The 17,873-nt window shown below is 36.5% G+C and overlaps 1 protein-coding gene across 1 annotated transcript; it reads right to left on the bottom strand.

Annotated features, from left to right (window-relative positions):
- Nucleotides 1-4,700: 4,700 nt before the first annotated feature.
- On the bottom strand, nucleotides 4,701-17,149 carry gpn1 (GPN-loop GTPase 1). The gene is made up of 13 exons (XM_037753500.1): nucleotides 16,915-17,149; nucleotides 14,476-14,569; nucleotides 12,507-12,613; nucleotides 10,963-11,000; nucleotides 9,442-9,520; nucleotides 9,082-9,176; nucleotides 8,120-8,165; nucleotides 7,875-8,021; nucleotides 7,652-7,734; nucleotides 7,101-7,140; nucleotides 6,699-6,789; nucleotides 5,399-5,506; nucleotides 4,701-5,236 (listed from the first exon to the last, which is right to left on the bottom strand). Exons 1-13 carry the CDS (start codon nucleotides 17,086-17,088, stop codon nucleotides 5,130-5,132), a joined length of 1,209 nt encoding a protein of 402 aa, XP_037609428.1. The 5' UTR covers nucleotides 17,089-17,149; the 3' UTR covers nucleotides 4,701-5,129.
- Between the last annotated feature and the right edge of the window lie 724 nt (nucleotides 17,150-17,873).

Here is a 17,873-nt window from a genome sequence, read left to right as displayed (position 1 = left end):
TTTTTTTAAGAATATATTTTTTCAGACTTTTTTTTTTTTAAGAATATTTTTCAGACTTTTTTTTTTTAGAATATTTCCTCAGATATTTTCAGACTTTTTTTTTCAGAATATTTTTTCAGACTTTTTTTTTAGGACATTTTTCAGATATTTTCAGACTTTTTTTTTTAAGAATATTTTTTCAGACTTTTTTTTTAAGATATTTTTCAGATATTTTTCCGACTTTTTTTTTTTAGAAGATTTCCTCAGATATTTTTCCGACTTTTTTTTTAAGAATATTTTTTCAAACTTTTTTTTTTTTAAGAATATTTTTTAGACTTTTTTTTTTTAGAATATTTTCTTAGATATTTTTCCGACTTTTTTTTTAAGAATATTTTTTCAGATATTTTTCCGACTTTTTTTTTTAAGAATATTTTTTCCGACTTTTTTTTTTTTAGAATATTTTTCCGACTTTTTTTTTTAGAACATTTTTCCGACTTTTTTTTTAGGACATTTTTCAGATATTTTTCCGACTTTATTTTTTAAGAATATTTTTTCCGACTTTTTTTTTAAGAATATTTTTTCCGACTTTTTTTTTTTAAGAATATTTTTTCCGACTTTTTTTTTAGGACATTTTTCAGATATTTTTCCGACTTTATTTTTTAAGAATATTTTTTCCGACTTTTTTTTTAGGACATTTTTCAGATATTTTTCCGACTTTTTTTTTTAAGAATATTTTTTCCGACTTTCTTTTTTTAAGAATATTTTTCCGACTTTTTTTTTAAGAATATTTTTTCAGACTTTTTTTTTTTAAGACATTTTTCATATATTTTTCCGACTTTTTTTTTTTAGAAGATTTCCTCAGATATTTTTCCGACTTTTTTTTTAAGAATATTTTTTCCGACTTTTTTTTTTTAAGAATATTTTTCCGACTTTTTTTTTTAAGAATATTTTTTCAGACTTTTTTTTTTAAGAATATTTTTCAGACTTTTTTTTTTTAGAATATTTCCTCAGATATTTTCAGACTTTTTTTTTAAGAATATTTTTTCAGACTTTTTTTTTTTTAAGAATATTTTTTCGGACTTTTTATTTTTAAGAATATTTTTCTGACTTTTTTTTTTAAGAATATATTTTTTCAGACTTTTTTTTTTTAAGAATATTTTTCAGACTTTTTTTTTTTAGAATATTTCCTCAGATATTTTCAGACTTTTTTTTTCAGAATATTTTTTCAGACTTTTTTTTTTTTAAGAATATTTTTTAGACTTTTTTTTTTAGAATATTTTCTTAGATATTTTTCCGACTTTTTTTTTAAGAATATTTTTTCAGATATTTTTCCGACTTTTTTTTTTAAGAATATTTTTTCCGACTTTTTTTTTTTTAGAATATTTTTCCGACTTTTTTTTTTAGAACATTTTTCCGACTTTTTTTTTTTAAGAATATTTTTTCCGACTTTTTTTTTAGGACATTTTTCAGATATTTTTCCGACATTTTATTTTAAGAATATTTTTTCCGACTTTTTTTTTTTAAGAATATTTTTCCGACTTTTTTTTTTTAGTATATTTCCTCAGATATTTTCAGACTTTTTTTTTCAGACATTTTTTTTTTAAGAATATTTTTTCAGACTTTTTTTTTTTAAGAATATTTTTCAGACTTTTTTCTTTTAGAATATTTCCTCAGATATTTTTCCGACTTTTTTTTTTAAGAATATTTTTCCGACTTTTTTTTTTTTAGTATATTTCCTCAGATTTTTTCAGACTTTTTTTTTCAGACATTTTTTTTTTAAGAATATTTTTTCAGACTTTTTTTTTTTAAGAATATTTTTCAGACTTTTTTCTTTTAGAATATTTCCTCAGATATTTTTCCGACTTTTTTTTTTAAGAATATTTTTTCAGACTTTTTTTTTAGGACATTTTTCAGACTTTTTTTTTTAAGAAAATATTTTTTCCGACTTTTTTTTTTTAAGAATATTTTTCCGACTTTTTTTTTTTAGAATATTTTTCCGACTTTTTATTTTTTAGAATATTTCCTCAGATATTTTTCCGACTTTTTTTCTTAAGAATATTTTTTCAGACTTTTTTTTTAAGACATTTTTCAGATATTTTTCCGACTTTTTTTTTTTAGAAGATTTCCTCAGATATTTTCAGACTTTTTTTTTTAGAACATTTTTCAGATATTTTTTTTTAAGAATATTTTTCCGAGTTATTTTAGAATATTTCCTCATATTTTTCCGACTTTTATTTTAAGAATATTTTTTCCGACTTTTTTTTTAGGACATTTTTCAGATATTTTTCCGACTTTTTTTTTTAAGAATATTTTTTTAGACTTTTTTTTTTTTTAAGAATATTTTTCCGACTTTTTTTTTATAGAATATTTTCTCAGATATTTTTCCGACTTTTTTTTTTAGAATATTTTTCCGACTTTTTTTTTAAGAATATTTTTTCAGACTTTTTTTTTTTAAAAATATTTTTCCGACTTTTTTTTTTAAGAATATTTTTTCAGACTTATTTTTTTTTAAGAATATTTTTCCGACTTTTTTTTTTAAGAATATTTTTTCCGACTTTTTTTTTAAGACATTTTTCAGATATTTTTCCGACTTTTTTTTTTTAGAAGATTTCCTCAGATATTTTTCCGAATTTTTTTTTAAGAATATTTTTCAGACTTTTTTTTTAAGAATATTTTTTCCGACTTTTTTTTTAAGACATTTTTCAGATATTTTTCCGACTTTTTTTTTTTAGAAGATTTCCTCAGATATTTTTCCGACTTTTTTTTTAAGAATATTTTTTCCGACTTTTTTTTTTTAAGAATATTTTTTCCGACTTTTTTTTTTTTTAAGAATATTTTTCCGACTTTTTTTTTTTAGAATATTTTCTCAGATATTTTTCCGACTTTTTTTTTTAGGATATTTTTCCGACTTTTTTTTTAAGAATATTTTTTCAGATATTTTTCCGACTTTTTTTTTTTAAGAATATTTTTTCCGACTTTTTTTTTTTAAGAATATTTTTCCGACTTTTTTTTTTAGAATATTTCCTCAGATATTTTTTCGAATTTTTTTTAAGAATATTTTTTCAGATTTTTTCCGACTTTTTTTTTTTTAGGACATTTTTCAGATATTTTTCCGACTTTTTTTTTAAGAATACTTTTTCAGATATTTTTCCGACTTTCTTTTTTTAAAACATTTTTCAGGTTTTTATTTTTTCAGACTTTTTTTTCCCAAACATTTTTCAGATATTTTTCAAACATTTGAGACTTTTTTCAGATTTTTTTTTTTTTAGAACATTTTTCAGATACTTTTCAGACTTTTTTTTTTAAAAGAACATTTTTCAGATACTTTTCAGACTTTTTTTTTTTAGAAAATGTTTCAGGATTTTTCACTTTTTTTCAGACGGGGCAGATTCATGGCGCTGTTAGCGGAAGCAATCCATTCTTCGTGAATTCACCCGTCAGTGTGTAGTTCACACATCATGGCTGCCGGAGATGCACTGTTGAACTTCTTTTGAATCACTTCTTTTCACTAAGGTATCGTTCTGTATATTTTGTATGTAGCTTTTTTAATGTGGAGTGTGGCGGTATGGTCTCCCTCTTTGGCAGTGAGAGTAATTACACAAACGTGTTTATGATGTATGATTGCAATTGCTTTCTTTATTTTTCTGAACACCAAGTTTATTTTTTATTCTGGAGCATCCACTACAGAGGGACGCTTGGTCCTTAGGACCGTCCTCCTAGCTGCTGCTCCGTCCCTTCCTGCCCCCTTTAGCTCTGGCTGCTTGGCTATATTGACAGCATTTTTGAAGCTTCAGGGCTGATATGTCGACCGTACTCTATATCACCTCCTTTACGCCAAACGGTTCAGATATTAGCATGCTAACGTTAGTTTTGTCAGCGAGCTACACAACAGTTACACCTGCAGTTAGTGGAAATATTTACTTAAAGGGACTATTTGTAACTTTCAGAAATGCTTCTTAACAGCGACACCTGTGGGCGTGAAATCAACCAAAGTCAGCGTTGAGCTTGCGCTTGCTCGCTCTAAATATACCTGAACGAGCATCGCTCAAAACAGTGAGGCGACACGTCAGCTAAAACCACAATATCACTCTATATTTCAGCTGCTTGGCAGTAATGTTAGCTGACCAGACAAAGGTCTCTCCATGAACATGATTTAGATCTGATCTTAGTGTTGGCTTTTCCTGCTTCAGCGCAGGCTGATGCAGCGAGGCTCTGCAGCATGTCTCCCTGCTCTCTCCGCCCGCAGCCGGAGAGAGCAAGGAGACACCGGCACCCGGTTGGTAACGAGCCGACAACTTTACTCGCTGAGATACTCCGTCACTTCACAAGACACGGGAAACCTCTGTTGGTCTGGGTGAGCTGCAGCAGTTATTTCTGCACAAACGTCCACTGAACATTCACTAGATATTCTCAGAGCTAAACTAACTCTTCTGCAGTGTGGAGTGAGCACGCGTTCACATCTAGAGGTGGAGCGAGCTGAGAACGCGCGCGCTGTCTGAGTGAAGGCAGGCAGGCAGAGGAGGAGAGGCAGCGGCCACACGCGAGCGCGCATGTGTGGCGACCCGTTACATTTATACGCTTAAAAAGTTACAAACAGTCCCTTTAACAACTTATCTCTACGTCACAAAGAGTTTGTGAACACTTTGGTCAGAACAGCTTCTGCAACCGACTCCCGGAGCCTCGTTGTGGAAAATGTCACAAACAGAAGTTTAAATTCAAACCACATTTCAACTAAAAGCTAACTTTTATTTTGCAGATCGTAAATCCTTTCAGTGCTTTTACAAACAAACATCGACAGTCATGAAAAACACAAGAAAAGCAGAATAGAAGAGTCTTTTCCAATATAAAAATATAACTTATTTTTTTTCAGGAAAGAAGCGACACTGAGGAGCAGCCAATCAGCTTTTCTGAATGTGCGAGGTCACAGGGTCAAGGGTCACCTGATCGGACAGGAAGTTCAGCTCTAAGAGTTCAGATTTCTTCTGAGAAAAAAAATACTGTACTTCCAGCGTATCTGCTCCAGGTGATAGTCTGTATCACACGGAGGGAAACCTTTGGGAAGCTGTTTATTTCCCTCACCTTCACGCCACCGCTGTCTTTTCTCCCAGTTGGACGTCAGGATGCAGAGGTCAGAGGTCAGGGGTCAAGGGTCAGGGGTCCTCAGGCATCTCACACTTTCTGTTTCGAACCTGAACCACTTCCTTCCTCTCCTTCAGGAAGTTTCCAAAAGCGTCGGTCTCTTTGCTCTCCTCCGTTGCTAGAAATAAATAAAAACAAGATTGTATTTTTTTTAGCAGTCTGACCACATATTCATATTCATATTCAGGTGATCACTGAGGTTTCTTTTGGTTTTGTTTTATTACAGTGAATTATGTGAGGTTTTTTTTATAGTGTATAAACGTCAGGTTTCTTTTCTCACCGCTGTGGTCGATGTCGTCCGTGTCGCTGTCCACCTCCTCGTCCTCGCTGTCGTCAGGGTTACCACGTGTCATGATGAAATCACTGGGCCCGGCTATGTTAGCTTCCTCTGTGGACAGGAAGTCAATCAGCAAAATACAACAATAAAATACAACAACAAGCAGACTTGTCTGATTGATATCAGCCTCACTACTGTTTCACAGACATATCACGGCTCATTTCAGGGTAAATAGAGACGGTAAATTCTGGCACCTGATTTGTATTTGTTCTATAGTTTTAAAGGTTGCTTTTTATTTAGTGTTACTCTTGTTTTTGTAGTGGGAAAAAGTCTGTCAACTAACACTGAAATGGAGACTGTGTTATTAGTACACTTCCAGTTAACTAATTACGGTTACAGTAATCTCTCATTTCTCGATTTTGTGTCTCCTCCCTCCTTGATCCTCGATCCTCGATAATCTCAGCACTCCATCCCCAATTCCTGAAATGCATCTCGAAGATCGAGGAGAGGGAGGCCTGCTGGAGGAGCTGTAAGCGAGGATACACCGGCGTATCCTTTGCTTTTTTGGCACATGTGACGTCTAAAACAGGCGTGACACACAGCTGGAATAATATCAGACCATGACAGGACTCTACAAATGTTCCTTTTTCATTCATAAGTTGTAGTTATTTAAGATGATCAAACTTTCTGCCCTTCACCGCTTGTGTAGCACCTCGTAAGCCGCTGTTCTAACTGCATTCCTTAATGACATTTCACCTTCATGTTAGTGATGTTTATATCATTACATGTAGGCTACACCTAATTCACCTGCTGTAATCGTGACATGATGTTGCAACCAACATGACATCCGCGCATTCCTGTCACATTATGCCACGCTGTGAATTTAATTAATAGTACAAATATATAAGTTGTCATGAACACTGACAAGAGATCATAAAATACAGCAGTGTAACAAAACAATGGAGAGCTGATGAGACTCGTTATATTTAATTGACTTTGCTTTAAATGACGACTCCGAGGCAGGATGTCTCATTTGTTCAACACCTGTTCATCTCCTCGTGTCTTTTTCCTCGCCTCCTGAAGGCGGGACTAAGATACGAGGAGATGAGGTGAGAAAAGGCATCGAGGTCAGCAGGTCAGCTGAACGTACGATTCAATCAACATTTAAAAGATTTGGGTTTAACTGAAGCAGTCCTCTCTCCCCACTAATAGCTCTTTCCAGGGAATCATTATGAATTACAGAGCTGTAAGATAAAGTGTTACCAGTAAATCCTATTCTATTTTCAGTAGCAGTCGGCTCTACCTGTTGAAGGTGTGCTCGTCATGTTGACAGCTCCCAGGTCCTTCCTGAGCCGCTCCAGCTGCTCCTGCTGCTTCTTGCTCTGAGCCTCCAACTGAGGGACAGGAAGTCCGTTAAAACATGTAAAACAAGACATGTGAGGACAGAAAACAAAGGTTACGGTAAAGTAACCCTAGTTCTATAAGCACAGGGAGAGCCCCCTACTGGACTCTAAGGGGTAATACTCTCCTCCAATCACAAGCATGAATTTGCAGCGGTGTGTGCTGTCTTATATACTGTTGGGGTCCATGTATTCGGGTAGGCACGTCCTGATTGGCCGGCTGCGCTTATGCAAATTTTCAGTGGGCGAATGCATGCCTGTGATTGGAGGAGAGTATCAGTTAGAACCCACACAACCACACTCACCAGCTGTTTGCGGAGTCTTTCGTATTCAGGCCGATAGTCCCTGAGGAAGGAGCAGAAAGAGTTCAGTACATCACACAACCTCGTTTCCTCCACGAGAACAGAACACATCACCTTTATTTAATCACGCAACCTCGTTGAGATCAAGATCTCTTTTGCGAGACAGATCTGAGTACAGCAGAGAGAAAACATAACCAGATGAAACTAAGCTCACGCAGCATCAGAGACAATCACAGAATACATTCATACAAACTAAATATATTCAGAGTTAAGAGTTTAAAATCGGCACGTGAGACGAGTCATTCAAGTTTTAAATTCTCTATAATCCCATTTATAAAAATGATAGAATGTAGTCCTTGACTTCTTGTTTCATATAGAACACAGTGATGAGGATGATATTTATCTCCTGTATTAAAACACAATGATAAACTGCATCAAGTTGTTTTAAGGTGGAACGCAGCATGATGATATCTGAAACCTTTTTAATCAAACTCTGGGGCATCTAAAGGAAAATGTGATGAGTGAAACAAGTAGGAAAATAGTTTGTAACTCACCTCTCGTACTCCTCGGCGGCATCCTCCACCTGAACGAACAGCTCGTCCAATCCGCTTCCTGTCACGGCGGACACGCCCACCACCTGCAGAAATAGAGATGACGTGTCAGGAGGGGTGGACCGTTAATACCGGGTTCTACTCTGAGTTAATCCCTAATTGATCTGGCTCTCCGGTGAATCTTATCGGTTAGATACGGCCTCCTGGTCCGTGCTCGTCCTCTTACCCTCAGGTTGGTGTAGAACTCGTCCAGCACCAGACTCATGGAGCGCGTCAGGTTGCTGACGTACGACGTTTCCTGGTTCAGAGCGTCCTGGAAAACCTCAAAGTCCTTCATCCACTCCACTGCAAAGCTGTGGTCGATGATGTCGGTCTGCACAAACAAGTCAACGACTTAAGAAGAGAGAAATAACTCAACAACAACAACTCTAAACGTTGAACAGTCACATAGCAGACAGGAAGTGACCTGACCTTGTTCATGGCGACGATGAAGGGCAGCTTGGTCTTGTAGAGAATACTGGAGGAGAGAAACATCAGCTGAGACAAAGAACTGAAAGCAGAACTGCAGGACTACTGTGAGACATGTTAGCATGCAGTACTACTCATTCTAGGCAGGTTTTTACTCTGGAGTGGACAGAGTGGGGAAAGTAGAAATAGACAGAATGCAGGCTAAAAAACTTCTGTGTAAAAATGAAAAAGTCAAACGTGTTGTTGTCAGAACCACAACTAGGACTGTGCGGTTCAGACTGTCAGACCCTGCTGCAGTAAAATGAGGTTTTCTAAAGGGACTCTGGTGCTCAGAACGATACCGGTTTATAAAAATGATCCCAAAACAAGGGAGAAAGAAAATAAAGATATATTAGTAAAACAAATCTTTTGTTCTTTGATTTCTCAGAGGATTTTTGCACATTTATTTGGATGGGCATCAGAGATGATATCCTCGGGAAGTGTAAGTCACACTGAATGATATCAATATGTGATTCATGTCTGTGTCTCTTTCGCCCCCCTGTGGAAGCTTTTGTCTTTCTCTTCCAGCTGAATGGGGCTTCAGTGAAGTTGAACTCAAAGTGGCATCTAAAGTCACAGTTTGATTAAGGTGCTTTGGTGCAGGAATTGTGTCATTTCCTGATAATACCGGCCGTAAAGACGGTAAATAGATTACATTTTACTAACTCTGAAGGGTTAATATATAGTACATACTGTATGCACTTAGTGTGTAGGATGGGACTGGTTTGTCTTATCTGTTCAGTTAGCTCCCCCTACTGGATATATCACACACTGTATATGATTGGTATATGATTTGAATAAAAGTCCAATGTATTCGTCCCTGTATTGGTGTTATTTGCTGTGTTCATAGACTTTGGTGAGCACAGTGTTATTATGACTGATAGAAATGATAGACAACGGTACACATCATTAGTTCAGTGTGGTACCTGCAGGCATACAGCATGTTGGACATGAATGTGACGGGGCTGACGCTGCGGGACGTGTCCATCACGTAGATCACGACACAGGGGAAGGACGAGGCCTGGAAAACAAACAAACAAACACACACACACACACACACACACACACACACACACACACACACACACACACACACACACACACACACACACACACACACACACACACACACACACACACACACACACACACACACACACACACACACACACACACACACACACACACACACACACACACACACACACACACGTGTGGAACAATAAGCTGACTGTGATATTATCACATAAAGAACGGCCAACAGAAACCCCAGCGTGCAGACCTACCAGAGCCTCTGTGATGATGGTTCCAGACGCAGACCAGGTGAAGACTTCGATCTGACCCGGGGTGTCAATCAGCACGTACCTGCAGAGGACACAGGAGAGACAATAAGAGTGACGTTTGTGGAGGAAGACGAGGCGTCCAGTTGAGATCTGGTGCAGCTGTGAACATGACTATGGTCTGCGTCATAAAACTGCCATAAAATATGATATATTTATATTATTTTCCACTTTCACTGAGTTAAATCTTTTAACCAACGTCAGTCCTGATCATAATTACCAAATATTCATTAATTTTCAGATTTTTAACCCTTTAAATGCCAGGTTTTTTACATAATGTCACTGTTGTTTTCTATGAAAACATAAAAACTGAATTATTTTCTGGATACTAAATGCTCGAGGGACTTTTTTGGGGAGGGATTATCACAGTCTGGGATATGTCAATGATTAGAAACAACATTGATTTTGATGCATTGTTATTTTTAGTCCCTGATTTTAATCCCTCTTGATTCCTCCTCTTGAGTACAAAAATGTCCGATACTAAAACTGCTATAAAATACTACATATTAATATTAGCCCCGTAGGGAACACATGGGAAGAGGGCTCAATGTGGTGGGAAAATAGTAACAACTACAATTCTAGATTGAAAGCCTGATATTATAGAAGGCATGATTTTATGCTGTAATGGCCGTGGTGTCAATAATTGTGGTTTCAAGGGTCTAAGTGTCAGTATCTTGGCCACACAGTTTATTATAGACCTATTAAAGGGGCTGAGGTTGAACAAACACGACCTTGCCAAAATGTAGGTCATATGGAGTCCGTCTCTGTCTTTCTTGTCTCAGACCTCAGTCCTGACAACTGTGCTCCTATAAGTCATAAAGTTTGTGGTTTGGTTCGGGTGGTTGATTAACACATACTGGATCTTTGCACGGTGTGGGTGTGAATTAGCTCTCATAACGGGCCGGTGGGTGCGACTGAACTGCGCATCACTAATGAGCAGTCAGGAGGACTTCTCATCAGATTATGACAAGATCAAATTTTATGTGAAATAAGTTTGAATAAAATGACAAAATTATTGATTTGGCTACATTAACTGAAATATTCAGTTTAATCTGATGACTAAAAAAGGACATTTTAATAAAATAATAAAAAATAAAATAAAAATGATAATAAAAAATAGTTGACAAAATTAAGAGAGAAAACATTTTGACTAGAATATAATGACTTTTCCTCAAATAAAACTATGAAGGATAAAAAGTACTAAAATGTGACTAAAACTAAAATGCATTTTCGTCTACAGACTAAAACTGAATCTAAAATAGCTGTCAAAATTAACACTGTTATACTTGAACTTTCCTTTGAATGTGGGAAAAACAAACAGTTGAACTGTAATGATTCAAAATGTGCAGTCTCTAAGCACAGCAGAGAAACTGTTGTTAGAGTAGGATGAGGATGGAAATGAGCACACTCAGCTGTGCAGAGACAACACCGGGACAAACAGAAGCACGCTGACATGCTGGTACTGACCGGTGATTCTGCTGCTTCTTCTCTATGAAATGCATCACCTGAGGAACACAAACACACACTTGTTATATCACATCAGTTTGTTCAGTCTGTTGCTTGTCATGATCTCATCAGACACTAAACTAAACAGTCCCTGAAGAGGACATGAATTATTGTTTAAAGCTCCATTCAGACTGGATTAATGTGTCTAGGGGAGGTGGGGTGATTTTAACATCACCTGCACCTGATCAGAGATTTTAATCCCGACCGGACGCCGTACAAAAGTAAAACTAAATCATTTCTATTCTATTGTCATATATTTGATGTCTCTACTGAAATGGCCTGTGTTGAACATTAAACAAATATTATAAATATACATACTATTATAACTGTTTACTTACTTTATTTATTAAACTTTTTTGCCCGGCTTCTTCCCAGAGGAGCAGAAAGTGAGCGATGGACGTAAATGGAAGTTTAACAATCCAGCACACAGATTCTGAGATCAATCTCAAACTTTTCCACGTCTGTAATTTCCCTGATGGTAAAATCAAATAATAAATAAATGAATAAATTAATACATTACTCTATAAATAAATAAATATGTCATTAAATATAGCAAATTATTATTATATATGATATTTGTTTTAATTTGCTTCTTTATTTATTTATTCATCTTTGTATTAATTCCCTTATTTATTTACACTTCTGTTTAATTTTCCCTTTTTATTTATTTATGTATTTATTTTTATTAAATTATACATTTATTTAAATTTTATATTTATTTTTAAATGTCTGTATTTATGTATTTATTTCTGCATGATTTTCACCCCTTATTTATACACCCAAAACTTATTTATGCAAAATAAAACAGAAATATCAATTTATGTCTCATTTTATCAATTAATTAATGGCTAAATTTATTTTTAATATTATTTTTGCTGTATTTAATGATATATTTATTTATCAAGTCATTTATTTATTTTTGATTTTGGCAGTTTGTGTCCTCCATAGAAGACAGGAGTTTTGCAGTCAAGTTTTTTTGTTGATATATGAGTTTTAAGTTTTCAGAATTGTGCGCCTAGTTGCATTTTTTGTGTGGATATAATGAGGTAAACTGCAATACAGCATTTTTCCCCCCCGAAATGTCCCCAGACATCCAGTTTGTAATACTGCAAATATATAATTATTGCAATACTTCCATCAGTGGACCAGAGGCTCAATCACCATTGCATTACCTCTTTCAGTGATAGACAGTGACTTCATAGAGAGTGCCACTTTAAATGACCACGGAGCACAGTGAAGACGTCATCCCCCACCTCCCTCATCCCCCACCTCCCCCTGTAATGTTTATCCCAGCTAACTGGCGGTTTCAGCTTGGAAAAAACTCTTTGGTGGACACGGCTCCACAGACCTTTAAACTAAACTAAAGCTTCGGGCTGTTTAAACAGTTCAGAGCTTTAGTTTAAACAGTTCTTTGATTTAAATAGTTCAAAGCTTTGGTTTAGTAAATTCACAGCTTCCATGGTGGTTATGCAGTTCACAGAGGAGGTGGAGTCAGACTGAGTCACCTGGTCAAAGCGTGTAGCGAACAGGTTTAGTGACGTCACGATGCCTCCGTTTGGTCCGAGGCCGTACTGCTTCATCACCTCCTTGTAGTTCACGGTGTCCCTGATATCTGAAGGAGAGAAGGCAGACAGACTGAAGGCCACAGAGAGCAGGAGGGACAAAGAAACTGAACACTGTCTGTCTGGACCGACTCAGACTTACTCTGCCTAAAACCTTCAAGTCTAAAATTAGGAATGTGCTGCGATTACTGTAACTGTCTTGCACGTGAGCCACCGTTCACACATGTGTTTAACTGAACAGCACTTTAGATATACAGACGTAGGCAAAATTGTTGGTACCCTTCCGTTAAAGAAAGAAAAACCAACAATGGTCACTGAAATAACTTCAAACTGACAAAAGTAATAATAAATAAAAATTCACTGAAAATTAACTAATGAAAATCAGACATTGTTTTTGAATTGTGGTTCAACAGAATCATTTTAAAAAACAAACTAATGAAACTGGCCTGGACAAAAATGATGGTACCCTTAACTTAATATTTTGTTGCACAACCTTTTGAGGCAATCACTGCAATCAAGTGATTTCTGTAACTCTCAATGAGACTTCTGCACCTGTCGACAGGTATGTTGGCCCACTCCTCGTGAGCAAACTGCTCCAGCTGTCTCAGGTTTGAAGGGTGCCTTCTCCAGACAGCATGTTTCAGCTCCTTCCACAGATGTTCAATAGGATTTAGATCAGGGCTCATAGAAGGCCACTTCAGAACAGTCCAATGTTTAGTTCTTAGCCATTCTTGGGTGTTTTTAGATGTGTTTTGGGTCATTATCCTGTTTGAGGACCCATGACCTGCAACGGAGACCAAGCTTTCTGACACTGGGCAGCACATTTCGCTCCAGAATGCCTTGATAGTCTTGAGATTTCATTGTACCCTGCACAGATTCAAGACACCCTGTGCCAGATGCAACAAAGCAGCCCCATAACATAACCGAGCCTCCTCCATGTTTCACATTAGGTACAGTGTTCTTTTCTTTGGATGCTTCATTTTTGCGTCTGTGAACATAGAGCTGATGTGACTTGCCAAAAAGCTCCAGTTTTGTCTCATCTGTCCAAAGGACATTCTCCCAGAAGCTTTGTGGCTTGTCAATATGCATTTTGGAAAATTCCAGTCTCGCTTTTTTATGATTTGGTGTCCTCCTGGGTCGTCTTCCATTAAGTCTACTTTGGCTCAAACAGTGACGGATGGTGCGATCTGACACTGATGTACCTTGACCTTGGAGTTCACCTCTAATCTCTTTGGAAGTTGTTCTGGGCTCTTTGGTTACCATTCGTATTATCCGTCTCTTCAATATGTCATCAATTTTCCTCTTGCGGCCACGTCCAGGGAGGTTGGCTACAGTCCCATGGACCTTAAACTTCTGAATAATATGAGCAGCTGTAGTCACAGGAACGTCAAGCTGCTTGGAGATGGTCTTATAGCCTTTACCTTTAACATGAAGGTCTATAATGTTCTTTCTGATCTCCTGAGACAACTCTCTCCTTAGCTTTCTGTGGTCCATGTTCAGTGTGGTACACACCATGATACCAAACAGCACAGTGACTACTTTTCACCCTTTAAATAGGCAGACTGACTGATTACAAGTTTGAAGATACCTGTGATGCTATTTACAGGACACACCTTAGTTTAATATGTCCCTATGGTCACATTATTTTACATCTTTTCTAGGGGTACCATCATTTTTGTCCAGGTCAGTTTCATTAGTTTGTTTTTTAAAATGATTTTGTTGAACCATAATTCAAAAACAATAGCTGATTTTCATTAGTTAATTTTCAGTACATTTTTATTTATTATTACTTTTGTCAGTTTCAAGTTATTTCAGTGACCATTGTGGGTTTTTCTTTCTTTAACGGAAAGGTACCAACAACTTTGCCTACGTCTGTATGTTGTGCATGTCCAGGAAATAGACCGTCCCTCACCGATGTTTGCAGGGAAGGGGACTTCGTGGACGGCAGGGTCCAAGTTGATGACATATGGAGGAGCTTTAAGAGAGTGAAGGTGAGCCGTCAGCCTCTGGAGGAAACAAAAACACTGAGATCAGATCAGAGGGCTACATATAAGGGGGTATTTAGGGGGAGATAGCAGGTCGACAGTAGATGTCACATAAAAGTGGTGAACATCATCTGAAATCTGAAGATTAATCTGAGATGCAGCTCAGCACTGTGGGTCAAGTTGTTCTAGTCATTTGACTAGTGGGTCAGAAAGCTGACTAGTTGGGCTTTGGTCCTACTAGTGCAGTGCACAGTCTCACTAGTAAGGCTTCTGTTGGAACTAGTTGGATAAAAGTGGCACTAGTTGCTGAAAAACAGAGACTAGTAAGAGTTTTTGTTCAACTAGTGAGACAAACTATCCAACTAGAGTACAAATGTCCAACTAGTGCTGACAAAGACAGAACTAGTGGAGGACACTGACGTCTGATATCAAGGATATGGAATAAACGCTCAAACGGCTTTCCATAGCTAACAGTAAGTATTATCTCTTTTTAGTTGTTTTGCATCTCTTTCTGGTTGTTTTGCATCCCATCCCTTTTTGGATGTTTTGTAGCTCTTTGTAGTTGTTTTGCATCTGTTTTTGGTTGTTTTGCATCTCTTTTTGGTTGTTTTGCATCTCTTTTTAGTTGTTTTGCATAACTTTCTGGTTGTTTTACATCTCTTTCTGGTTGTTTTGCATCCTTTTTGGTTGTTTGCATCTGTTTTTGGATGTTTTGCATCTCATTTTGGTTGTTTTGCATCTCTTTTTGGTTGTTTTGAAGCTCTTTGTAGATGTTTTGCATCTCTTTTTCGTTGTTTTGCATCTCTTTTTGGTTTCTATTGCATCTCATTTTGGTTGTTTTGCATTTCTTTTTGGTTGCTTTGTATCTCTTTTGGGTTGCTTTGCATTGCATCTCATTTTGGTTGTTTTGCATCTCTTTTTGGTTGCTTTGCATCTCTTTTTGGTTTGTATTGCATCTCATTTTGGTTGTTTTGCATCTCTTTTTGGTTGTTTTGCATCTCTTTTTGGTTGCTTTGCATCTCTTTTTGGTTGCTTTGCATCTCTTTTTGGTTGCTTTGCATCTCTTTTTGGTTGCTTTGCATCTCATTTTGGTTGTTTTGCATCTCTTTTTGGTTGCTTTGCATCTCAAATACACGTTGAAGGGAATCCGTTTTGGTTAAATATTGTTGTGTGTGTGTTTCAGTCAGTGTTGAACCAAAGCCACCATCTTTCTCTAATCTCAACCGAGTGCTTTGAGTTGCCTGAACAACCATAAAGCGTTCATTAAGCTGTAGCTGCTAGCGGATATTATAGTAAACAGTGAGTATTAGTTTTATCTGTGAGGGGATGAAACCTGTAGCTGCTATCTGTTAGCTCTGTTAGCTCCTGTTAGCTCTGTTAGCTCCTGTTAGCTCTATTAGCTCCTGTTAGCTCTGTTAGCTCTGTTAGCTCCTGTTAGCTCTGTTACCTCTGTTAGCTCTGTTAGCTCTGTTACCTCTGTTAGCTCTCTGTTAGCTCCTGTTAGCTCTGTTAGCTCTGTTACCTCTGTTAGCTCCTGTTAGCTCCTGTTAGCTCTGTTAGCTCTGTTACCTCTGTTAGCTCTCTGTTAGCTCTGTTACCTCTGTTAGCTCCTGTTAGCTCCTGTTAGCTCTGTTAGCTCTGTTAGCTCTGTTACCTCTGTTAGCTCTCTGTTAGCTCTGTTAGCTCTCTGTTAGCTCTGTTAGCTCTGTTAGCTCTGTTAGCTCTCTGTTAGCTCTGTTAGCTCTGTTAGCTCCTGTTAGCTCTCTGTTAGCTCCTGTTAGCTCTGTTAGCTCTGTTAGCTCTCTGTTAGCTCTGTTAGCTCTCTGTTAGCTCTCTGTTAGCTCTCTGTTAGCTCTGTTAGCTCTGTTAGCTCTCTGTTAGCTCTCTGTTAGCTCTCTGTTAGCTCTGTTAGCTCTCTGTTAGCTCTCTGTTAGCTCTGTTAGCTCTGTTAGCTTTGTTAGCTCTGTTAGCTCTGTTAGCTCTGTTAGCTCTGTTAGCTCTGTTACCTCTGTTAGCTCTCTGTTAGCTCTGTTAGCTCTCTGTTAGCTCTGTTAGCTCTCTGTTAGCTCTGTTAGCTCTGTTAGCTCCTGTTAGCTCCTGTTAGCTCTGTTAGCTCTCTGTTAGCTCTCTGTTAGCTCTCTGTTAGCTCTCTGTTAGCTCTCTGTTAGCTCTGTTAGCTCTGTTAGCTCTGTTAGCTCTCTGTTAGCTCTCTGTTAGCTCTCTGTTAGCTCTCTGTTAGCTCTCTGTTAGCTCTGTTAGCTCTCTGTTAGCTCTCTGTTAGCTCTGTTAGCTCTGTTAGCTTTGTTAGCTCTGTTAGCTCTGTTAGCTCTGTTAGCTCTGTTAGCTCTGTTAGCTGCTCTCTCTACCTGGATGAAGGTAGTCTTCCCGGAGCCCGCCATGCCGAGCACGATCAGACACACCGGTTTATCCCGGGCTGCAGCAGCTCCTCCCGGTGTCCCGCTGTCTGTCCCCGCGGCTGAACTCTCCCGGTTCTCCGTTAAATCCTCCTCAGCACCGGAACACCGCGCAGCCTCCGCCATGCTGCTGCCTGACGGTAAGGGAGCCGGCTGCCGTAAGGCACTGGGACTGTCGTGAAGACACTAGTACTGTCGTTAAGGCACTGGTGCTGTCGTAAAGGCACTGGTACTGTCGTAAAAATGTGTGGCTCGAAGAAAGGAGGAGGATGAAGAAGAGTCCTCACTTCTAGTGCTTTAACACACATGTATATATATATATATACACATATATATATGTGTATATATATATATATAAAATAATAATTATATATATATATAATAATAATAATAAATAATAATAATATATATATAAAATAATAATAATAATAAATAATATTATATATATATTTATATATATTATTATTTATTACTATTTTGTTATATAAATATATATATATTATGTATTATTATTATTTTAAATAAATACATAGTATTTATATATATTATTATTATTTATTATTATTATTATTATTTTGGTATTTCTATGATATTTCATATTTATTTGAGTCATTCCCTGATTAAGTTGATTATCAAACATTTTTTGACAATTAACTTAATTTTGTGTTCAAAGTAAAAAAAAAGAAAATAAAAAAAAGAAGGTTGTTGGTAAAATGTGAATATAACATCTGACTATAGTAGAATAGTAGACTATAGTATTTTCCTCATTATATTCACACAAAAAAATGGAACTAGGCGCACAATTCTGAAAACTTGAAGCTCATATATCAACAAAAAAACTTGACTGTGAAACTCCTGTCTTCTATGGAGGACACAAACTGCCAAAATCAAAAATAAATAAATAAATGACT

Source organism: Sebastes umbrosus, chromosome 2, assembly GCF_015220745.1.
Source record: "Sebastes umbrosus isolate fSebUmb1 chromosome 2, fSebUmb1.pri, whole genome shotgun sequence".
NCBI lineage: Eukaryota > Metazoa > Chordata > Actinopteri > Perciformes > Sebastidae > Sebastes > Sebastes umbrosus.
Note: the sequence above shows the minus strand (reverse complement) of the source record. Positions and strands in the feature narration are given on the sequence as shown.